Source organism: Apteryx mantelli, chromosome Z (genome assembly GCF_036417845.1).
Source record: "Apteryx mantelli isolate bAptMan1 chromosome Z, bAptMan1.hap1, whole genome shotgun sequence".
NCBI classification, from domain to species: Eukaryota; Metazoa; Chordata; class Aves; order Apterygiformes; family Apterygidae; genus Apteryx; species Apteryx mantelli.
Window position 1 is genome coordinate 1443705 of NC_090020.1, and position 25512 is coordinate 1469216.

The 25512-nt window shown below is 41.3% G+C and overlaps 1 protein-coding gene across 1 annotated transcript in view; it reads right to left on the reverse strand.

Annotated features, from left to right (window-relative positions):
- PAX5 (paired box 5) overlaps nucleotides 1-25512 on the reverse strand; it is a 172849-nt gene that overhangs the window by 34007 nt on the left and 113330 nt on the right. Inside the window, exon 8 of the mRNA XM_013946218.2 lies at nucleotides 8593-8694. Within this exon, the coding sequence (XP_013801672.1) occupies nucleotides 8593-8694 (102 nt within the window). The remainder of the gene's footprint in view (nucleotides 1-8592; nucleotides 8695-25512) is intronic.

Below are 25512 nucleotides of genomic sequence, written 5' to 3' on the forward strand. Positions count from 1 at the left end.
AGGGAAGTAGCTATCATGTCCATAAGCTGCTTCCCAATGCTGAATATGACTCAACTGAGTCATGGCAATATAGTCTGGAGATGAATGAGAAAAGCGTACTAATGGCTCATCTCATCACTCTGTTGCAGACCTAGCCCTCGTCTTCACATATGTTGACATTATTAACAACACATGTAGTGGGAGTAGATACAAGTAATAGAAATATAGTAAGACCCATTACATACTGGAGCTGCAAAAAGTCATGATTCTGGCACAAATAAGTGACCACAATCAGAACAGAGAAAAGAATCCATGACACAAATCAGAGTATGAAGCAGGTGAGGTGGTTAATAGATTTAGAAATCATCTTCAGATTTCATGGAGATTTTACAAAGCATTTATTCCTCATTTGCTGCAGGTTTTTTTTTTTTAATTAAGAGCCTGATTTTCCTCTCACTTATATGAGTGTAAATCAAGAGTCCTTTCAGTAACCAAAAACTTATAGCCTTATGCTGTAAATCAGAAGAAAACATAGTTCAGGTTTTCTTCACCTGACTCCCTCTACTATGCTACCTATTGTTATTTTCCTCCTCTGTCCCTGCTTTTAAGTGTTTTACCTCCCAGCTAACTTGCTTTCAAATATTTACTGCTGAATGTCAGGAGATTACAAAATGCTATCACAAAACTTTGATGAAGGCAATACCTGTACAAAAAGCCAGAACAAATAACATAAACTCATGATAATAATCTTGACTAAAGTCTTCAGGCTCCCTGGGGAAAAAAATAAAATAAAATAATCCCTAAAGGCTTTATTTAGAACCTACTAAATCCTAATACTTGCCTTTTGAACCCAGCTGTGATACAACAGTTGTGTCTCTGTATTTTAAACAAAAGTTGCTATACATTCTGTTTCAAGATGGTTGACAGAGAGACTGTTTTTCCTTACCAGCTTAGGTGAGACAAATAGCCTAAATAGGGAAAAATCATACAGTCTAACTTCTCTCTCTGCATTAGTATCTACCTCATATACAGTTTTTGTAGCTAATTACAGGGAAAAATTCTTTGGAAAACTACATATTGTTTCTTAACATCATCTTTTTCTGTTTTGTGTGTTAGAACTAGCATCTTCTTTTAGAAAAAAGGTTGTTAATGGCACCATTACTATTTTTTATCCTTTTTTTTTCCTAAAGCCCCATTTTGAATGACACTGTTTTCAGGTCCCTTTAGTCGGGTAATTGCACATAGACTTCATATAAAGGAAATTCATTTGTTCAGGGTCACTGCATGGTTTTTCATTAAAAACAAATTACCGGTGTTCAGAAAGGACATCTGGGTTTCAAGAGTCCCATTAATGACTATATTTTCAGCATCTCTGTTCTGGACAGTCTACCCTTTCCTGTCACCCTGTGCTCAGAGCCCCAAGAGGACAATGTGAATGACAATCCAGTGGAAAGGAAGACATGAGAGATGAGCTGAGAATTCCTCCCCAGAGAAGAGGAGAAGGGAAAAGGAAAAAAATAAACCCAAAAAACAAAGGGCAACAAGGGCTGTTGTCTGCGCACTTCTAATACAAGAACTGGAATAAATATTTAAATAAACAAGCATGAGTACTTACGCATAATCTTTTTCCAATTAAATTACAGTAATAGAAGCTTCATGGTGTGGGTGAGTGAACACTCTAAGCCCTGAAGTACAAGTGGTTTTCTCAAGCATGAACATACTGTACTCTCCAGCCCAACCTGACCCCTTACACTCGCTCTTTTGGAAGTGTGAACAGTACAATGACCCTCTGTCTACTCTGAGCCAGCAAGGAAATAGAAATAGGTCAGAGTGCACCCCGGAGGCAGAAACTGTGTATCAGGTGGGCTGTGGAAGAGAAGACTGGGCCAAGATTGTCTTCCTCCCTGCTTACTGTGTCTGGGTCACATCCCCATCACAGGGAAGTACCATGTCCAACCTACAGGCACAGAAAGGTGTTCTTTTAAGAGAACTGTTGCAAGTGAGCCCTGCGTGCTCCCTCTGGTTATCCCATAAAATCAGAGGCAGAAACAGGGGTCTTTGGGAGTAAAGAGACCAAGCACAGGGATCAGGTGCAGGAGGCTTACTGTGGTTCCAGGGTAAACTTCCTATTACCTGCAAACAGCAAAACTCATATTGCTGCCAAGTCTCAGAGCTAACCTGAGGGCTATATATGTGAAGGAATCAGTATATGTATAGTAATCACTACAGACAGAAGCACTCATGTTTTACAATGCTGTGTGAAAGAGGTCCAGGCAGAGATATCAGGCCTTTATCTTGAGACTGCTGTGGTCTGGTAAACCCCTCTTCGGTGTCCTGAGCTGCTGATCTTTAGAGCAGGCATACAAGCTGCAGCTCTGGCACATTTCCCCACGTTTCCCTCTGTACCACCATGATTGGCCCCTGTAAGGGATGTCATCACAGCATCACAGAATCACAGAATGGTTGAGGTTGGAATGGACCTCTGGAGATCATCTAGTCCAACCCCCTTCTCAAGTATGAACAAACAATATCAATAATACCAAAATGAAACCAAGAGATCATTTCTACATATAACACATCATTAACCTGTGGAATTTACTACCTGAAGGTAGTACTGAGACCAAGAATTTAATAGGAATCAGTAATGGATTAAGCCTCCAAATAGATAATGAGAGCATCCAGAGAGTTACATTAGAAAAAATAAACATTTATAAGGGATATATACTCTCATGCTTCAGGGCATAAGCCATTAAACAATGAGGATTAAAAAGAAATGTCCCCTTTGGGCAAAATATTCCAGAATTGCTCAGTATAAGGAGTTGTTGCTGTTCTTAAAGTACTGGGTCCTATCCATAGGCCAAGAATACAGGATGGCTAGGATCCTGTCATTTCATACAACAGATGCTAGAGGGAAGCTATAGGTCTTTTCCCTGCTTCAAATAAATGTGGGAACAGTGAAGTCATTCACATAGAGTTACTAATTTTATGTCTGATCTCCTTTCAATTCTGACCTCCCAAAGCAAGAGCTTTTGTTCAGCAATTTACAAGCATTTCCTCAAAACTTGCTACCTGGAAAAAGAACCAAGCACTTTTTACAAAATCACCCATACAACCTCCAGTGCCTTCACATAAGACATAAGTGTATAGGAGTGTAAGTACAAGGCAGATGTATTCTCACTGGTAGTTTGCTGCTGTAATGCATGTGCTACATTGAAGAATTCAGTATTCCTGACTCTATTTTCTATTGGTCAGGTCATAACATACAAGACTTTCAATCAGCAGGAAAAATGTGCTCTTTCTGCACAGTATGGCAAAAGATGCAAAAGTCTGTTATTTAATATTTTATGGTGGTCTGAAGTCCTACTGACACTGGTTTCAGCTGAATCAAGGACCAAAGCCAGCAGTGCTTCTTGAAAGAGTGAAGCTGGGGAGGTGGGGGGACTTGCAGCTTTGTTACTTACTCCTTTTGTTCTCACTGAGTCAACTTCACAGAAACTGTGGTGTTCATGAAATACCCACAGCTGGACTTACTGTAAGACCAGAATATCAAACAGGTTGAAGCAACATCTTTTGAAATCACTACCAGACATCCAAGTGATTTCAACAGTTTTCAGCTATTAATCCTAATTTACTTTTCAGGGATGGAGAAGCACTAGCCTCCATCTTCCAGGAAGAGAGAAATGAGTTGTACAGACTTGAGCAACAGAGCCACAATTCGTGGACATAGCCATGTAGAGCTGTGCTAATACTCAGCTGTCAGAACACAACGCAGAACAATTTCTCCTAGGAGTCCTGGTTCACCGAGGCAGTGCAGCATGTCATAGGCACACTGAAGAACTTGGTGGTGCCTTAGCACAAGCCAAAGGCTATTGACCAGTCAGAGCATCCTAAAAACTGTGTTATTTGAACTTGTCCTGTAAAGTGGTCAGTTTACCAATGAAGAAATTTCACTTTCTTTGAGAACTGTGAACTGGAGCCCACAGGCTTTGGGGATGGGAATATTAGCAAAATTAAACTAAGCAGTGATACAGTCTGATGCATGACAAACCACTAGTCTAAGTCTCTCAAATGTCTGGCATTTCCAAGACTAGGGATCTAGATGCCTGGGCTATAAATATGTTACTCCAGTCCAGCTGCTCTAAGCATCTCAGCCACTGCCACAGATGCCTGCTCTGCTTCTGTCAGCCCTGTCCTGTATGTCTGTTGCATGTCCGTGTGCCACATTTGTGTACTCTGCCCTATGTCATCAGAGGACTGTATGATATACTGGAACTGCAATGCTTCTTGGATAGCTCTTCAGTGGTCACTTTTCTAGAAATGACAGCCATTGAAAAGCAGCAATCAGTACAAATTGTGTCAGTAACCTGCAGAGGAGCAGTGCATATGGGAGTCTCAAGTGTTATTAGCTTTTGTTTTGTAAGGCTCTGGACTGAAAGTGAGATGTGTTTGCTCATTTGTTTCTTCAGAGAAAATTGATTAATTCATTCTCTGGGCCAAGATAGATCTTCATGAGCCATGTGAAAAATGAAATTCCCTGTTGATGCTTTAAGGCCCAGGTTCTGCAAAGAAGAAGAGGAGGAAATCTAAGAGCATGCATCAGGGTTTTTCTGCCAGGCACGGAGGTGTAGTGAGATCATGTTCCTCTGTGCATCCTTTCTTGCTGGAGAGCAAGAGAAGGACTGTAGGGCTGGTGGGAAGATGCCTTTCCTGTTCAGATAGAAAAGCGCGGAACTGGAGAAGAGATAAGAACAGAGCAAGAAGCAGAATCCACATGGCTCCTGTTCCCTGCTGGAAACTCCCAAGCGGCAAGGAGGTTTCCCTTTCCATGCATGCACGCATTCCTTACAAATATCAACAATGTTGCTGGGGACCTGGTTATTTGCAGCAGCATAAACAATGTCAAGAGAAACAAGCATGCAACAAAACATCATGTATGTCTTATCATGTATACATTTCTCCCATGTCTCTAAGCACTTAACTCACACAATTACTTAATTACAAGCAGTAATTCATAGCTAACAATTACATGTCTTATCAAGAAAGCACATTTTTAGGAGAGGTCTGGAAAGCGACAAGAAAGTGGCAGGTTGTGAACTGAATCCCTGAGAATTGGTAAAATAAATATTCTGCCTGCATATATTTTAGGGCACAACAATTTGGCCATTTCAGAACACAAACACAGATGTGCCCCTAGGACAGACTTTATCAGTCAGCTACTTCTGAGCTAACAAATAAGAGGCTGTGGTGATTTTCCCAGCATGCCTCTGAAACTGGTCCTGCAAATGACAAGAGGCAAGTAGGGACAAGAATGTATTTTGGATGCTAGTTAGCAAATTCTCACTTAAATGAGAAGGACAACCTAGAGGAATTGCAACTGACCTTCACACTAGCTGGAGCAGAAGGTTGTTATTAAAGGAACCAGTGAGGGGAACAGTGCAGTTATTCAATATAATGGGTCACACAAGTCTATGTGTAGTTAAAAATAAAATCCATTATCCAGGAAAATCAGCTCAAATTAGTCCATATCACTGAATCCTCGCTGTATTTCCTCTTGCTGAGCTATGCCAAGCCCTGTGTTTTTACAGTTCTGCCATGCCACTCTGTCAGGTATTCATGAACACTTTGTGACTACTAGTCTGTTTATTCTCCAGCACTCCAAGAACGAAGGAAATGCAAGTATTCCCCTTAACTGGGGAAGGGACTGGGGCTCAAAGAAGGATTTTCAATGAAAGATGCTCTGAAAGAAGGTGAAATTGCCACAAGGGTTTCAAAAGCTTCTAAATAGTCATCTTCACTGGGGGTTATGTATCAAATTCACTCAAGCTTTTTTAAAACTTCCATGTGTAAGTGACCTGGCTCAGATCCCAGGGGAGGTCTGACCTTCCCTTGTGCCTCCCCCTGTCCCAGTATTCATCCTCAGCCAGCACTTCACCAGAAAGATGAGCCTTAAACAAGGAAGGGGCACAAAGCATCAGCAAGCTGAGCTAGTCACAGGATGGACAAAGTAAGAGAGATGGGGGATTGAGGGGCCAGGATGTCTGGATCACCTCTGCAAAGCTGATAAGGGTAAAGGGAATTGGTGAGAGTGTGCTTGGACATTTTAGACATTTCAAGATTTCAAACCAGTAATGTTTTTGCCACTCTGCTCCCTACCTGGTTATCAGCTATAATTACAAGCTGGCATTAATAACCCTGATCATTTCTGATTGCTCGCCTGGCCCTGATTTACAAAAGTACACAGCACATTCTGAACAACAGGTCTTGCCAAAGCCATCCCTTTCTTACTTCTCATCTGGGAACCAGCCACAACCCAGTTTTGTGTTTGGAAGTGTTTTACCTTCACAACAGCTACACAGCAGAAGACTTCAGAGTCAAAGGCATGAATTTATCACAGTCATCAGAATCATAGTTTCCAGGACTGGGCCTGTTCAGGATGGTATGTTATAGCACTTGCTGTTATTCAGTGTGTTACAAAGCCTTTGTGCAAACTTTCAGTATTTGGCCTCCACCAAGTCAAGGACAGCTTCCTTCGCTAGACACAAAAGACCTGGGCTGTCAGCAGAGGCTCAGCAGAAGAGGTGCTTTGTCCAGGAACAGAGACTGCCAGTCCACAGCAGCTGAGAGAAACCCGTAGGTATGCAGCCCAAGGAGCGCTATGACTAGCCACACCTCTGCTGAAGACATGGAGAATTTGCTTTAGTAGGACTGACACTAGAAAACCTTTCTGGCAATATTACAACAGGATCAGCTGCAGTCTTGGAGGGAATCAGTTCAGAGGAATAAAAAAAAGTTAACTCTATGTGTCCAACATGCATTTAGAGTCTGCATCAGGTTCATATCTTATCAAAGGAGAATTATTTATCATGGCTTGCTCTAGTCACCCATGTGTTTGTTTTTTTTCAGTGACAATACTTATTCATTCATCCTTCATAGTCAACCTAAAACTGATATGACTGACTAATGATTTTGGTGTTCTTAATCTTCTAACGTGTAATAACAATTTGCAATCATGCTACAGAGTGAATGTAAACTCAATCTTTAACTAATATAAGCAGTTGGCAATGGCATTGAAGTAAGACAGGTCTATCTAAGGATTTGATCTGCAAAAGTTTACCAATAACTGCATAAATGTGTGTGTCTGTGAGAAAGAGAGAGTAAAACAACAGTCAAACCTTGAATTCTTCTCAAACAAGTTTTGCTTTCAGACGTTCACTTTTTATTCTACTTTATATAAACTACATCTAGAACCCTTACAACTCTTTCCCAGACAAGATTTTGTAGGCAAAAATTAGTTTCCACATAGCCTATGACCTAATTTTATAGATAGTTTTTAACTCTAATACACACTTAAAATGACTAATTTTTTCTTAATTTCTGAGCAAACTGGTGGAACACAATTTACAGAACATAATCAAGACTGATAACAAAGACTAACCCTGAAAGAGCCTAGACATCAAATCAGTACCATCAATTCCTGCTTTCTTATTATATTTTTTCTAAATCACCACCACACAGAGCCATATGATTAGTTATGAAATTTCACTTTTTTTTTTTTTTAAAGTAACCGTCTAACCTTCCTGAATCCAATAAGTCTGGTTCAAAAATCCTTAAAGTCTTGGAAAGCACCAGGGGAATGAAAGCAAATCCTCAAGTTATGATTACTTTTCAAATCACATGATATTAGACACTAGATTCGGGGGGGAGGGGGAGGTTGTTTTTTTGAGGGACCTCAAAATACTGCTTTCCATAGTAAACAGCTGTGTCTGTCAGGTTCATATCAAAGGCCACAGAGCTTAGAAACATATCCCCATAGTTTTTTCAAACTGAAGGAAGTGTACTGATTTCCGAGGGGATTTGACATCCAGTGCTCAAGTAAGGGTGAAGACAACTCAGTCCTCCCACTAGTTGCTCTCTACCAGCATCATGATATCACCATCCGATCATGGATCACTTACAGATCCATGGCTCATGGTAACCACACAGATTATATAATGTTCATGCAGACCTCATTCTGCCTGCTTAAAGATCCAGGTACACTCAGCTCCAACCGGCAGCACAAGGAAACATTTCCCACCTGCCAGCATTTGCCACCTCGTGTTTCTCACTGCAAGCTTCAAAAGGGAGAAGAAAATAACAGAATTACATAAATAAACAGGAAGCATCCTGAGGAAAATTCAGTATCTCCCAGGAGTAATCTGGATTGCCATGCTTTTGCACTGAGACCTTTAAGGTTAGGCCATATCTAGCCACCAATTGCCAGCAACCTCACAACTGAAACATGGTACAGGGAGACACAACACATTCAGAGAAAAAAGGTGGGTTATAGCAATGCCTGTGATAAAACGGCACATTCCAAAATCAAAGTATCCCCAAGCTTCACACAAGGAAGGCTGGAGGCTTTTTCAGCGTCCCAGGGCAAATAATTTGCTTTGGTAGTCAAAAGGTTAGATTATCTTTAGTACTGGGGAGTACAGTCTTTCTTTACTTAAGACTGCTAACATCTCCTTTCATCACAGTAATTTCTGTCTTGTGCTGGCATCAGTGCAGAACATTCATAAAGTGCTAAGCTTTCTTTCTGAAATGCTGTCTTTTTTTTCCTTTTTGAAAACTCACCAGGCACCATTCCTGTCAGTGTTGGAGTGGAGTAGCTGCCCTGTCCAGCAGGGGGGACATGAGGAGGGTATCCTGGGAGGGTTGTGCTTGCCAATTCACGACCTGAGAAATCAAACCAACAAATCACCGTGTGAGCATGCACAACAACTAAACATGGTTTTACATCTCCCCAAATGCTCAGCACACAGCCTTGCATTTGTCGTAACTGTACTGTGAATACCAAAGTGGGATTTTTCATTTGGCAGGGAAAGGAGAGACAATTTTGTTTTTTCTATAAGCTGCCATAAAGCTCTGAAAAAGTGAGAGAGAGAAAGAGGAAGAATAGAGCACTGCAGACAGAAAAACACACCAGTTTGAATTTTAGCTGTTTCCCTCCCTATTCCCAAGTTTCTCTGATGTTCAGGCTTGTAAAGTCAGAAACAGAAAAATAGGAAATGACACTGACTTTAATGGCATTCTCCTAGAAAGCTATGTAGAAAAGCAACTCTCCAATGCACAGAGCGATGGTTTGCAAAGGTCCTCTGAATTAAGTGCAGGACATTATTTTTATCTATTATTAAAGACAGTGTTAAAAAACAAATTGGGACCTGAAGTCAGTTTAAAAAAGTTTGTTGTGTCCCCAGAAAAAGGGGAGTCAGCATCACAGAGTCACAGCCTGATAGAACATTTTTTATTTAGATCTCAGAAATCTGCAATTTTATTCAAAGCATAATATTGACTTTTTGCATTTTTTGCATGAGACTTAAGCTCTTAAAAGCTAGCTTTTCTGTTTATCAGGGCTTCTGGTTGTCCCATCACCCGGATTTGGCCAGACTGTTCAACTCCCTTCTGAGTACGTTCCCCAACTCGGTCCCCGCAGTCCTTCCACAGAAATAAGTCTGCAGAAAGCAGAAAATGGGATATCTCTGTGTCTCACTCTATTTTGTAATCTGGATATCATCAGAGTATGCATCTTGACCAGAGAACTGAGGAGCCCTCCCAGGCCCCTCTCTTCAGACATACACTCTTCAACACTACCTGGGACACAGCTGCCTGCTAAACAAAGCCAAGAGCTACAAATAACAGAGCTTACAAAATACGTTACAAAAGTCCAGACCATGCCTCCCACAGTTCAGACCCCCAGGATAACCCTTTTCACCACCTGCAGCAGATGCAGCAGGATTTGGGGGAAACCACTGTCTGTTGTAGTTTGTCACTTCATACTTATCAAGAAACCTAGAAGAAACAATGGATACACCTGTGAATCCCACTGGGAAGAATCCAGCATGGATAGCCTTTCATTAAAGAGTGGAATCCTGGATTTAACCCATGGCCTTCCCCTGGATGACCATTGCATACTTGAATAAATCATTTATTCACATATAAGTTGCTTTTAAAGTCCACTCCTACGTATGGTAATGTCTAAGGAGACCAACAAGGGCCTTTAGCTGAACATACTCACTGCTATCCTGTAGTAGTGCATACTACATGCTTTGCTCATGCCACCACCTTGCAATCAGAAAATCTGAATCTCCATCTTGGTAAAAGGTGGTACTGCTGGCTGTGTAAGCCAGTCTGCTGAGCAATATCTGCAAGAGACTAGGCTGAGCCACTGCATTTTGCACCTTTTGGTCCAAAGGGAAGGAACAGAACAAGTGTGGGAGAACTGAGGATACCTTCACAGCATAGATTTAGCCACTCTGGCCAAATTGCAGACTCAAAGACAGAGACACAGGCTAGCCCATTAAGGTCTAAAAAACTAAGTATGTGTTTCAACTGCAGGCTTCATCTCTGGTCAGGTGAAAGAAAGAGCTCCTGTACTGGATTTTGCCTGCATCCATTTCCCTCTTGTGAATGCAGGAGAGAGCACTTGTCGCCTTGGTGCCTCCACCTCTCAGATCTGTGTGTATCCACATCGGGATCATGGAAGCAAAGATTACACATGTTGTTGGCATAGTGCCACTTTTGCTGTTGCTGTAGTGCTCCTGTCCATAAGCTATATGACCACATATAGTAGTCAGTGCCACATAGATTGGATAAGAAAATCAGAGAGACAAGGACTGAAGTGGAACTCACCCATCACAAGCCTGACAAGCTAAGACAGAAACAAGGACACTGCACAAAAAGCCCAGCAAGAACTGTAGTCTTCAAAACCAGGACCAATCCCTTAGAGAGTCAGGCAAATCACTCTAAGTGAAAGGTTTTTCATCAAAATATGGTATTTCAGATCAACAAGACATACTATAAGACTTTGCTGATTTTAGTGGCACTGGCAAAAAGAAATCTACACATTTTGATATTCAAATGCTTTGCTTAGGAATTTAATTTTAAGGGTTTTTAAAGTTTTAAGAGCTTCAAGAGATTTAAGAGCTTCAGGTTGAAATTAAAGATATTCACATGAGCCAAAATATATTTTTTTCATTTCTTGGTTGCAGAAATTTTGAATAATGGTTTCATTTTGAATGAACCCTAGAATGAAATTTTAAAATTCTATTTTCATTATGATCAAAGAAATTAAACATCATTTGATGAGATGAAACAGTGTAAAAAGGGTTGCTGCAAAGTGCTTTTCACACCTCCTGGGTCATTGTCACAAAGGCTGCTTCCCCTCACCAACCCCTCCCATCAGATAGAAGAGATCTGTATGTAGAGATTCTTAGCACATGCCACACCTTCCTTGCATTCTGTACCAACTAATCAGGATGTTGACTGTACTTCTCCAGCCCTCCCTACAGAATATTTGGTGTGCGCCTGCATCCTGAAGTTCAAAACAATTGATTAATTTTCACTCCATTTTTAAAGGGAAGCAAGATCCCTTATGGAAGGACATCATGAAATCTAATTATTAAGTTCAGATGAAAAATGGTTCTTTTAGATTAAAATGTTCTCTCCCCATCACTGCCCTGTTTTCATATCTCCCACACAAAATTAAAGTCTGTTTATGTCATCTCTACAGTCTGGGAATGCAAAAGTGTCGTTATCGACCTGAATTTGATCATAGGAAACAAAAATTCACCCCTACCACTCACAGGGAGTACCTATCACTTGACTAAGGAGTGCATCTGAAACAGAAATATATCTTACAGCTTGACATTTGCTTTGATGCCTCTGTCCACAGCAAAAAATGGTGGGATTCCTATAGATAGCATGTTAGCACAGTAATGATGATAAAGTATGCCATGCAGATGTACCCAGCATTCTGGAGGCCCTCAGTAAGGTTAGGTGTTAAATCAGTCCACCAATCAGAAATGACCTTTCCACCAGGCAGGTGCTGTTAGTAACCGCCTGCCACGTTGCTAATGTGTTGACTGACTATCTCTTTTGAAGGTCTAAGTGATACAAAGGTGAGACAGAGATACTGCATTAATTTCATATTTACAAAATGGCAAGTACTTCCCTGGATAGGAGAGCTTTTTGCTGCTGCAACCAGAAAAATGTAGCTCAAAATAAAGCAGTGCACAACGAGGGTTCGTGGCATTCTCACAGTACGAGACAACACATACACCTCACTTAAACCTCCTTGTCTCTGGAAGTCCGAGGACAGTGTGAAACTGGGGGATTTAGCTCATCTTTTATGGGAGAGGAAGAACAGCTAAACCTGGAAGGATTCAGTATAATTCACCCTCTCTCAACATCAATTCACTACTTAATTCTCAGCTTTCACTTTTGCAACTAAAATCTGTGAAATGCCCTAATAAACCTCATCTGTAATAATTTGAAATCAGCAGTACACGGAATTAATAGAAGAGATTAACAAAAGAGTAAAACCTTGCTTTCTCCAGTCTCAAACAAATTATTCGAAGGAGTTGGACACCTATGTTCCTTATTTCGTGTTTCTCTGCCTTAAAAAGCCTGTTTTATTTTCAGCACATAACCTTCTAGGAATAACATTCACCACTAAGGCTAGAACTAGAGAAGAGCAGGGAGGGTAGCCATGCAGCTATTGCCTGGATTTTTCTCTATCACTACGCCTTTAAAAAACTGAAACCTGTCATGTATGTCTATATCACTTCTCCTCCTCATATGGCAGAAGGATGAAGTGCTTGTGCTGAAACAGGCTGCATGTGCAGAAATACCTGGTGTGTGGCAGGAACTGTAAGTATCTGCACTAACCATAGGCAATAACTACTGGTAGCACATCTGTTCTAATGATATCACTGTCATTCAGCCAAGAACAATTAAGTGGAAATGGACCTCAGATTATTTGAATCTTTGCTTAAGGACATGTACCTTTTGCTTCTGAGTGACATCTTTGTTAATATTAAAGCTCTGTTCCACTTAGAGAAGAAAACTCAACTAAGATGGAAAATCTACTGTGGCTGACCAGCAGTAAATGGCTTGTTTCATGCCGAGGATTGAACAGATCAAGAGGCAATATGCCATGTAGTCAAGATCAGATTCCTATTTGGCTTGCATGCTGAGATAGGCTTAACAGCCATGTACTCAACTGATATGTACCAGGACAACTCACCTAGCCCCAAAGGTGACATACTGGACATTGATAATGATATATACCCATAGACCATAGACTATTACAGGGATCTGGTCCATGGACCACGGCAAAAGTCTGACAGCACCAGTCAGAGTTATAGCCCTGAAAGGCAGTGGTACATCCAACCAACCAGTCATATGGGGCACTGAGTCACTATGAACCTGGTGATTTCACCACCCAGCACTTTCAGGAGCCCTAACACTCTTCTGTGGCAAAAAGCAAGTGAGAGAGCCATACTTGCCACTCCTCTGGGCTGAGCTAAGGATCTAGTCTCTTCAGTTGGAGTGGGGTCAGGAGCTTTGTTGCCCAACACCACCAGATGAGAGGCCTTGCTGTGAGTGCAGTTCCCTCATGCCAGCGAGCAAATGAGGGCTTTGTCTTTCCCAGCACTCACTACCTTTTTGGGCAAAGGTAACTAAAGACACACAAACTTTTCCAAACCTCTGAAACACTGGGAAGAACCAACTCTTATACATTTTATGTGTGATTTTCATGGTCAGGGACAGGGGTGTCCATCCTGTGCATGTCAAGTAAAGTATGAGAAGGTTTACACGTAACTCTGCTGTCTACCATACTTCCCATGTGTGGCTGCCTTCAGGTCTGCAGCTGATCCCAAAAGGGACACAGCCCTTGTTCTTTCCTCCTTTTGTGTCCTGTCATCACTGAATGGCAGAATGACACATCTCCAAATGGTGTCTCAGCCTGCAGCAGCACATTTTGAACAACTGAACTTCACTTCCAGTTTGGTCCTATGCTAACCACCTCCCAGTGCTCATTTTCCTACCACTATTAAGAAAAAAAATGCCTTACATTGTCCTACAATATACTTTGCTTCTTCCAAAGCCTCTGTCATATCCAACATGGTTTAGATCATTATTAAAGACACTGAACAATGTAGCTGCCTTTGGAGATGCTAAAAGAAGTAGCTTCTCATGTCTTCTAGGGCAATGTCACAGACAGTCCAATAAATTCTATGTACTGTCAATTACTGACAAATGTGTATAGAAGGGTCACAGCAGTCAGGCTTTGGGCACAAGCTGGGAGGCGGTCAAGAGGAGCTGGCAGGATTTTTCCTGCCAGAATTGGCAAAGAAAAGGGCAGAGTTGCAAGGGTTGCAACCCCCTTTTGTTCTCTCAATTCCATTTAATGTGCTTACCAAAAAGAGGAATGGAGCATCCTTATCCTCCGTGAGATTTTCCCTAACTATTGGCAAGCTCCAATTGCACTGAAATAATTGACTTAACAAAAGCATTAATAACCATAACACAAAGAGAGGGTAAGTAGCGGCACCTGCCCTAGCGTGTTCATACTGTACATGAACAAAGCAGCCAAGAAAGATATCAATACCTGCATTTTATCAGTGTGCCAGTAAGACACAGAGACCTGTGTCATTCAAATTACACTTATTCCTAAATTCCTAAATCTCTTTGGTCGGGATTTTTAAAATCCATTAGATAAAACCAATAGAACCATTTAGATAGTTAAAGTTAGAGACAGGGGCAAGGATGGATACAAGCAGGGCTCCCTCACAACATCTGAGGGAGGGCAAGGGCCTTACAACATCTGAGGGAGAGTCAGAGACTCCGGCAGTGCTGTTCTGGGAAGTGAGTGAAAGAAGAGCTGTGCTGTCAGCTTCAGGCTCCAGAAAAACTTAAACCCAAAAGAGGGAAATGTTGTTTCCAACAACAATTTCTCCAAATCCTATGAAGCCACTGCCTGAACCTTCAGGTACCTAAATACCTTAGTGAGTCTTGCCTAAAGTGGCCTCCCTGCAGAAACAAGGGGAAGCCCAGCAGAACTTGTAACTTCGGTGATATCTGCTGGCCTGCAGTCCAGTATGCTAACAAGCTGGCATACTAGGAGTCAGGATGTGCCTCCTACTCCTGTGCAGTCACAGCTCGCCCACAGTGCAATTAAAAATTTAATTCAAAGGGAACAATTACCTGTAATTTTCATGTGATCCCCATTCTGTAAATTTTATATCAGATTAATGGGTAAAAAAATGGCTGAAGTAAGTGATGACCCATTTGCCACCAGCAATCACTCCTGCACTGTGAGGTAAGTACCACTGTTAGCTGAAAATTCCAGCATTTCTTTTTCCTCAAAATTTAGAGTGAATATGAGAGAAAAGACCAGAACAAAGAACTCCAAGTGCTAAGGCTCCATCTCTACTGGCTCAATAAATCCAATAACAAGGGAATGTAAAACAGATTGTAGAAGCCTGTGGAGTTTATAATATCACAGTTTAAAACATCAGCAGACAGTTCATGCAGCTCACCAGCCTCACTGGGGATGGGAAGATAACCTTATGTCACAGCGAACAGGGCTGACAGTATGTCATTGTCAGTGACAGAGGGAGCATATACAGCTCACTCTTTTTTACTGGAAACAGGACTAGTGACTAACCTGGATAATTGATTAGCTGACAAATACCTGTTTACATTTTGCAGATAACTAACTGCTTTTGACCTTCCTGGCAAAGGAGATAGTCCTGAGAGCCATGAAATGACTCTATCTACATTATCTCTGAGGATGAATATTCATGGCCATACACTGCATTGTAGGCATCCTGGCTAGCTGGCTCTCTTGCTCTTTCTGCCCAGAGGAAACTCTTATTTCTCCTTTGCTCTGCCATTTTCTTCAGATTGTCTTGCTGAGCTCCTCCATGTCATTGCAAAGCACCTTCAGGCTTGCATCAAGCAACGTGACTAATATCTGTTGCGGGTTCATTCATCCAGTCCTCAGGAGAGAAATGTCCAAGAGAAAGCTTTGTCTTGGTCGTAGGGTTGTTAGTTGGTTTGTTTGAGGGGTTTTGTTTTTAAAATACACGTTATACACTGTATTTAAGTTACTGAAGGCAAAATAAGGCAAGGCTGGTAGAGCAAGAAGTGGTGAGATTGGTAGTGATCCTTGACTAGGATAGAGGTCTTTTCCTTCATCATGGCCTGGTCCTTAATAAGTTATGTCTCCTGCACAGATGGTCTTTACCTTTGTCATAGACAGTTCCACCTTACAAGAAGAGTCAGGCTCCAACCTTTAGTTTTCAGTATCTTGGATATCCCAGATCAAGGCTGTGAAGCCTTAAAGATTAGGACTTCAATGTTTCGGCTTGATTCAAAATATTCCAGAAGCTTGGGAGAAAGTACAGCAGCCAGGTGTGATGCTGAGGATAAGGGTTACAGCCTTATGAGGCTGGAGTGCTGCTGGTGTCACACAGCACATCACTTTGTCATAATATCATATTTCTACAAACTAGACAGGGAAGTTCCACAGTCGATCAAGGTTGTAATTAAGCCAGAGACAGGTTTAAGGTAGATAGATGAGGATAGGATGAAAGTAATAATAATCCCAGAAATGAAGCTTGGACAAAAAAATGTGAGTACAGGATCATCTGCACTCTGCCTCCCTTTCCACAGAACTGTACAGCATATAATTAAATAACCCTCATTTGAAAAGGATAGATGCAGAGCAGAACAGACCTGAATTCAAGATGACTAGAAAATCTTCCATCCTGATGATGGAGGTCAGGAGCCCTTTTTAAGATTTCACTATTGCTCTAGACAAGCCATGTTTTCTGTATAAGTCCTGGGTTTTCCATTTCTCCAATGGAGAAAAAAAAATCACTGCTTCCTCAGTAAGCTGCTGCGAGTCTGATGGATTAAAAGTGCCACAGTATGCAAAGCAATGTTACGTTTAAAACACATTTCACATCCAAGTCTGTTACAATAACAAACTCACTGGCCAAAGTAGTCCCTCCAGCAGGCAAGTAGCTGCCTCTGTAGCAGTTTAAAATTATTAATATTGCCTCACGCCAATCTGGAGCAATACAGAAGGGGAAGGCACAAGCACCATCTTTTACTGCAGGAATTGTCAGTGGGCAAGCCAAGTGTAACCGAACGCAGTCAGGCCCATGGGGCTGGAGCTCTTCCAAGAATCAGAACAGCCTGAGTACAGACAAAACATTTTTTGTGTGAGACAGGGCCTCAGGACAGCACTGATACCACAATGGCTACAGCATGGAGTTCTCCTGCTTCCTTCTTGCTCTTCAGGAGAAAAACTGGAATCCCACATTGAACTTTACGCAAAACCAGGCATCCACAAGTTTGTATGGAAGCACAGACTTTATCAGTGACATATAAAGCTATCAGTTCCTTCTGGGATTATAAATCCCTCTAAGGTTTACACATACATACCAGCACAGTAAAGGCCTAGTGCCTGGTGCATACTAAAATGCATTTGCATGGTGAGTTTGCTTGCAAATAGTCCCCAGGCTGAAGGAGTGCATGCAAATCAAAAACACCTTCTACAGTGCCAGCAAGAGGCAAGTACGGACCAAGTTCATTAAGGGCCTGGGCCTGAGGACTGCTTAGCTACACAGTTGAGGCATGCCAAATGATGAGGAAGCATACACCACCCAGGCTGGCATTAGGTAGGAGTGGAGCAAATGTTTCTTTACAGACGTTCTTACATGCACACAACCATCACAAGCTCACCTCAGGGACAAAAATGTTCATGTCTTTTAGAGTTTAAGGCATATTCCTGCCAGAGTTCATTCCACATTGCTTCAAAAAAAAAAAAATATGGTGATGTCTAATAATAACATCAGCTGGCATTGCGGGACCAGAGGCCTCAACCACGTGTCAAAGTGCTTGGCTCTGCCCACAAAAGATATGCAATGAACATCTATCCTTCCATTCACTGAGAACTGGCAGCGTGCTTATACTGAAAGCAAATTATCTTTTCTCAAAAACTGCAAATAAGTAATTTTCTTCCATAAAAGAAATAATTTTTGCAACCAGCTCCAGGAGAGGTCAGCAACACTCCCTTCTGAGCAGATATGGTAACTAATATTTAGATGTTATGAATGCCCCCATTCCTCCACAAGATACCTGAGGTTAGCTAGAGGGAAAGAGCAACATAAAGCATGAAGAGCCTTTCTCATCTCCAAACCACAATGAGAAAAAATAAGGAAGGGGTTTAGAAACATTCTTCAGTTCATTTACCTTTAAAAAAAGTCAAAAAGTGGTAAAGAGCACTTCTAGGTGTATCTTTGTATACTACTGTGTGTAAACGTGAATCCAATTAACTTCAAATTTAACTTGTAATGAACTTATCTCATTTTGCTATCAGCTCAGCTCTCGTCCATGGCAGTAATTAACCACTGGGGGTTGTCACTTCCAGAAACATGACACAAGGACTTCCCCAAGCTCAGGTGCTTCAAATCCTTACAGAATTCATTACCCTGACAGTGTGAAAACCCTTCACTTTCAATACCACAGGGCACCAACACATTTTTCCCTTTATCTACCTGATTGCCAGTAACAGTATGAAAGAAATGAATCCACTAGAGAGGTAATTAATTACTGCAAAGGATACATTAGAAAATGCATGGGGTTCAGGTGGTGGGGAGGATGATTAAAAAGCCCTTTTTTCAGTGCCTTTCCCTCTTTGAGACACACTGTGGGTTGCACTGAAAGAAACAAAAGCGTAACCACACACAGGAGCTTTTATCCTCTATTTCATGCTTACAGCAGACATGAAATTGTCATCAGCTCAGGAATGCAGTCAAAGATTAGGCAGTGCATTGGGTTAATAAGGTAAACCTACCTCTCTAGAGACAAAGGTTCAAATATGGAATAGGTCACAGTGTTAAAAATCAGCCTGATGATTGCTAGGTGAATCCCTAGTGTCTGCTTATTCTAATCACAGACATTATCACAAAGTCATCACCTGGTTTGAAATGGCCACCCAATTTAATACCCAGTCCATGTCATGTCCAGCACTGAGGGTACTACATACACATGCACATACACATATCCACTAGCTGAAACCAACTGCTCACACCCTCTCATCCCCAACCAAAAGCAAATGCCCCCTCCCATATATTTTCATGCCACCTGACAAAATTATAGCCTGCCTTCCTCCTGCTGGTCATTACCATCCAGCACAGCTTCTCAGGCTATTCCTCCACCCAGCTGTTGACTTACCTATTTCTGCCTTCTCTGAGTTTTCATAACTTTTGACAACACAATTCAAAAAATTTAGCCCCATGCTAAGTAAAGTGGTGATGAAGAAATGCCACCACAGAAACACATTATGGCCTCCCTGAGGGGTAGTGTGAGAAATGGGACAAGTGATTTTCAGAGTCATCCCATTTGATCTGCTAGTATGCTGTGGAAGTACATCATACAACAACTTATTAGATAGCTCTAGCATGTAAGGAATCCTGATTCCTGGTTCTGGAGAAATGTTGTGTAATGATTAAAGCAGCACACAATCAGATTTGGCAAACTCATTTCAAAAGGCAGCATAGCTGAATGGTTTAGACTTGGCTTTTTGTTATGTTCTATCCAAAGTGACCTTGTGCAATCTCAGATACCATATTAGAAAGATGGAAGAATGATAGTTGCCTGCCCCCTAAGGTCTGGTTATGTGGCCTTGGTAAATGAGACAGGTTTGTGAAGTGCCCAGAAATATTAATAGCAGTCAATAGAAGAGACTTGAATTTGTGCTGTTCTGCCTCCAGGACCCCAGGAGGAGAATCCTGCAGTCCCTTGGCAGTCAGAGAGCACACTGCTGGCACTATTTGCTCTTCATATTGATAAGCTTTTGCAGCCTATTCTTAGCTCTAGGCATCAGCTTTCCCCAGAAGTGAGCCTGTGATACATTTCTGCCAGGGATGTATTTGCTTAACACTGCAGAAAAAAAAAAAAAAATTGACAAAGATGGTGTTTTGAGAGCCACTTCATCACTGGAAGTAGACCCAAATTTCCATTCTATTTTAATCAAACCTGTTATCAGATCTGACTTTTCTTTTTTGAACATCTGTCTTGTCCTAAGAAAAGCTCTTCCCTTCTAAGTGAAGATGTTGGTAATATCAACCCTGCTTTTTTAGTCATTATTCTAAAAAAAAGAGTTTTGGACTAAAGGTTCAACTTTTTGGGCAGGAGAAGGACCTCTCAGAGATCTATCAAGCAGTTCCTGCATCCCCCATCTGCCTGGAAACCTGTGTGTCACACTGATGGCATGCCCGTGACAGTAGTACAGACCAACAGATCACCTTGAACTAGAGATAAGCATATTCTAAAAAATTCTCTAGTTTTGTCACATATGAAACATTGCTCTGCACTTAACACAATAACAATGCAGCACCATAGCAACTCCATTATTGCCTTACCTTCTGGCCAGAGCCTTTACATAGAAAATATGGATGAATCCTTTCCCACAAGAATGGGAAAATTCCAGAATTTAACTCTATAAGCTGAATTTTAAATATTTGGTGTACCTATTACATTTACACATGAGTTCCAAAATTCTGGCCACAATCCTATTCAGATTTATTTTCCAAGTTAGAAGTATAGTTCCCTGTGTTCTACATTACAAAGTGACAAAAAATGAGGCTGGCAAAAGGGTCAGGCAGAAGCAGCTCTGCAGCAAAGAAACAAGAGGGATGCTCCTGTTTCCTATAAAGATCCTTTTTCAGTGATAGAAGTGACTCTCTCTGTGCACTACTACCACAGTCTCATGTAACTGCACCAAATCCCCTCAGTCTCACAAAGGATTTGAGTTACAGAGTATTTTACACAGATGCTCCTCCTCTTAGACCTTCTTTTCTGTCTCCCTTCCCTATTTCCCTGACTTGCTTCCTGCTCTCTTCCCTTCCAATGCTCAGCCTGCAAATCTAAGGCTGACAGCTGCTACAGGCCTTTGAGTCCACCTTAAACACTTTCTGATTTCCATGTTAAGTACAGCATTCAATCTGAGCATGCCTCAGATGTTGTTTTCTAGTAGTGTTTCCAGGATCAAATCTTGTCTGATTACTTCAGGAAGGGATATACTACCAGGGTAAGACCTGGACAAACTGAAATGCAGTTGTTAATGAATAACTTCCCTCCTGTGCTCATCTAGCTCTATTTATGGACATCAAACCTAGTGCAGCATGCTTACTGCTATGAGTTACCTCTCCTGCACCTAATTAGAGGCAGATAAAACAGTGGTAACACACAGATCACCTGTAATGATTTTGCTGACTCGATTATTCTTCTGACAATTAGCTCTGGCTGCCAAAGCCTCACAGGAATGTCAAAGTCTACTTCCTACAAAGTAGGTAATGTCACAGGTGTGACCATGAAATCAATAATGAGGCATAGCTCTTGCAGAGGGCATCCAGGTCAGATGGAACAGCCCTTAAATTAAACATTGATAAGCAGAACACAATTATCCATCATGTTTAAGTGCCTGCGTGAAATTAGCAGCCAGGGAATGGGAGCAGTGGGGGAAAGATTAGTGGAGGAGGTATTGAAGTGTACAGTGTTCACTGAGATTATTGCTGTAAGGGTTGTGACAGCCACACTGTAATCTGTTAGCAAAGCCATAAAATTCAGATTAAACACAAAGTACTGAAACAGGAGTTGCAGATGTGGGTTTATTTTTCTTCTCACCTGTAAGGGAGCAGCAGATGTCTAAGGGAATCTCGAGTTGCCCTTCACTGCAGGTGTCTTTCCTATTTTTCCCACTGACACCACTACAGTTCTAAAAATGAGGCGGGACAAGAAAAAAGAAAAGGAAGGAAGAACAATATTTTCTCATAGTGAGAAAATACAATGGAGAATTACAAAATAATGCTCTCACTTTTTTTGTATGGAATTTCAAAGCAACTCTCTGAAGCTGTACCTTCTGGCAATGAAAGCTAAGAATAACATGTTCTACACTCAGCCTGATCTGTTACCTCCTGGACTTTCTCTTTTGGCTGCTGTTGCCTAAAAATCCTGTCCTATTTTCTTTGTAGCCATTGAGCTGTTGTGCCCTCTGAACAAACTGCCAGTCCAGCTTATCAAGTACTTTTTAGGGATGTTACTATGAGAAAGCTATGTCCTTGAGATGAGATGACTACCCAGCTGTACCGTCATCAGTCTTGACCTGTAAGGTCCATCTGGGTCTCTGTCCTCTCCCACAGCACATACATGCAAAATTGCAAGTCCCCAGTTTGACCCCCAGTTTAACACACACACACACACACACACACACACAGCATTGGAGGGGACATCTGTAAAGAAAGTAGGAAAAGATGTTTTAGATAGGGTATGTCTCTGTAAGAATCCACCCCTAGTGAAGTCTAAAATCATATGTGACCAATGACTAAACAATTACTATAACAATTATTTTACCTTTCCCTGGGCTAGAATCTATCTCACACAGTCCCACAAGGACGCCTATCGCTGCACACTTCCTGGGTGCTTAAAAATTGTTAATACCTCTCTGTTACTGGAGAGCATGATCAACCTGAAATGAGCAAGCGTTGCTTTCACACCTTTAGGAAACCAGGGAATCCAGATGAACTACAGTACATTATATCTAGTGACCCTCGTCCACAGCCAGAGTGGTTCTACTGCCAGAATTCAGTGCACTCAGCAGTTGCTCAGGACTGCAAAGCATGGTGATCAGCACAGGAAAAGTGTGATTTGATGACGTATATCAATGAAGAAAAACAGGGCACAGCAGCACTAGACAAGCTTACTGCTTCCTTATTTCACCAATAACTGATCTATCTGAGCTATTTTGCCTTGCAAATTGGCAAAAGTCCATATCTATATCCCTGACTAAGGTAAGGCACGCAGAATCTCAAATGAAGTGTGAGATATACACTCAGGATACCTTCACAAAACCTGTCCCACAAAGTAAACATGTTTGACAGTGTTAACACAGACACACAACTTCCATCCCCTCTATCTGTACACATCCTACTACAGAAGCTAAGTACTTTAAAAAGTAGGGTGTTGGTATTCTAGTGTCTTGCCCTTCCCATCCAATGTAATTTGGCTGAATTAAAGGTTTATATGCTTATTGTCACTGTCTCTTCCTGAAAGTAACTGTGTGCTTTAAGCAGTGCTTCTAGAACTAAGAGCTGTGTGTTCACACCATTTCTTTTGATTTAACATTAGCAAGATTGGCTTATTAGATAAAATTAGAAATAATTGAAGAACAAATAAGAAGGGAGAAAAACAAATAAGTGAGTGCACATTTTAATTGGAGGAAAGGTTGCACAAAACAATGTGATAGTTCCTTCTGCCCAGCTGAATGACTGAGAACCAGAGTGCTCCTGGGCTGAGCCAGCAGGGCACAGGGACTGATGGAAAAGGCAGAGCATTGTGGTCAGGGGGTCTTTCAATTAGTTTTTCTTTACACCAGCGCTGACCTTTTTTTTATTTTTCAATAAACCCCTTTCATTAAAAGCCAAATACCCTCAAAAATCCAAATCCCTGAAACCTGAACTTTATGTGGGCAGAGTGGCTGTTCAGTTGGTTATTTTAACTCCAAAACTTTCTGGAAGAAGCTTTGAAGTTGTTAGAACATTAGATTTTCGGGGGGGGGGTATTAAAAAAATTCCTGTTTTCAGGTCTGGAATTACTTCTCCACATAAAATGTAAGTACTGAGAGTAGAGAGAAAAAAGTGGTTCAAATAAAAACAAGAAGTTCAGACTGCCCTGGACTGTTTTTATCTTGTTTGTTATTTTAAGTCATGAAATTTCCCTCAAATTTGAGATTTTTACTTGGAAATAGACCTGAAAATAATCAAAATCCTGATTTTTTTTCACAGGACAGGAAAATCAACTCTTCCCAGTCATTTAATTTTTAATAAGACTAAGCATATCCCGGGAGCAGCAGGGGAACAGGGCCAGCATAGCACTGTCAGAACAAAGTGTAGACCCTTTGTGTGGGTCTCAGCCAGAGATGGGATTATTCCTCTGAGGATGTGAAAAAGGACGAAGAGGAGGAATGAGAGTATGAAGATCTGACAGCCTGAGTGGCTTCCTCAGCTTACACTGGCTGTAGGCCCTAACTAAGCCCCCATTTCACTCCCGGGACACAGAGAGCTGAGCCAGTGTTGAGGAGCCAGTGTGAAGGAGATGCATCTGCCTGGACTTCAGCTCTTGAGAACAAGAGAAAGCAGCTCTTCCAGGTCCCAAGTGTCTTCCACCCCCAGGACAGAAAGCAAGCTGCTCGTGAACACAGAGGACTGTCCTCACCCACTGTAAGGATGAAGACATTTGAGCAGTGTTTGCTGATCCTTTTGTTTGTGTAAATCCCTCCTCAAGAGAACTCCCCAGCACACTGTGAAATGAGATCTCAAAACTGAGAACATAGTGCCAGATACTCAGTGCATTTAAACTGAAATTGATAGAGTTATACAAACAAGCTGAGGGTCTGGGCTGCACCTTTTCTTTACACAGAGATTAATAGTAAACATGGGAGTTGGCATCCCTCTGTCATACGCGACAATGAGAAGGGGACGGAGATTTTCATGAAAACAGCAGGAGACAGGCATATCTCTTAATCTGTATTTCCATGCTTCAGAATGCAACGTGGGAAAAGAACATTGCAACGAATTCATTTGTGGGAATTCATGAAACAGTGTGAGGCAAGTCAATCTAGCTTTGAAGGTCTGTTTCTGAAAAGAAAACCAACAAGGGAAATGTGATCTGAAAGCATGCATGCATAAATGCATGCATGGGATAGACACATAAACATGCTTCCTTTCCAACTCTGGACTTACCACCGGTGCCAGTTATACAGATCTACAATTTTCATGATTTCAGAAGGGAATTCCTCACTGTACATCAAGCGTTCTGCTTGGCAATCTGTGATAGTTTGGATATGACATCAAGTGTTGACTTCAAAGGCAAAAAAACCCCATGTGTCTACCTAACTAAGCGACCAGTTAGCCTCCTCCTGTCAAATGGACATGTTAAAAGGGGAGAGAAAGGAAATCTCACAAATATATAATGGACTTATCACCACCAGTGATCTTAAAGCCTACAAAATATTCTTCTTTGGACAAATACAGTTCATCATACACTGTTTTTACAAGAAGGAATGAAATGAAAATTTATCTTAAAATAAAAATAATAAAGTCAACTTCAAATAGTTCAAAATACAAGTAAGTGCAAAAGAAACCAAAACCAAAAGGAAAAAGAAAGCCCCATATGAAACACCACTTCCTGCTCAAAGGCAGACAGTGCTAGTCCGGCTATTTGGCTACTGTTGTGTAACATGCTTCTGCATTTCATATCCCCTTGCATTTTAGGTGTGAACTGCCCTGATGCACCTCACAACAATGGCCAAATTAAAGATGGGTTCTTTAAAACCCATTATTTCTAAAATGTACTCCAGCCAGCATGCTACATACAATGAATAGAAGAACTAGGAGAATTAAAACCATGCAAAGGAACAGTTTTCTGACAAATAAAGCTATGGAAATTTTAGGCTCCATTTACTTCTCAATCTAATTTTGCCCTCCAATGCACATTATGTCTGAAATGGGATCTCATGTGGTTTGATCAGTGCTCTTAACGCATGCAGAAGCAACATATTCTCTTTATTATTGTTTCCTTTCTGAGGCACAGCAATACTTCTAATAAGAGCAGCACAGCAGGATCTGTGAGACTGTC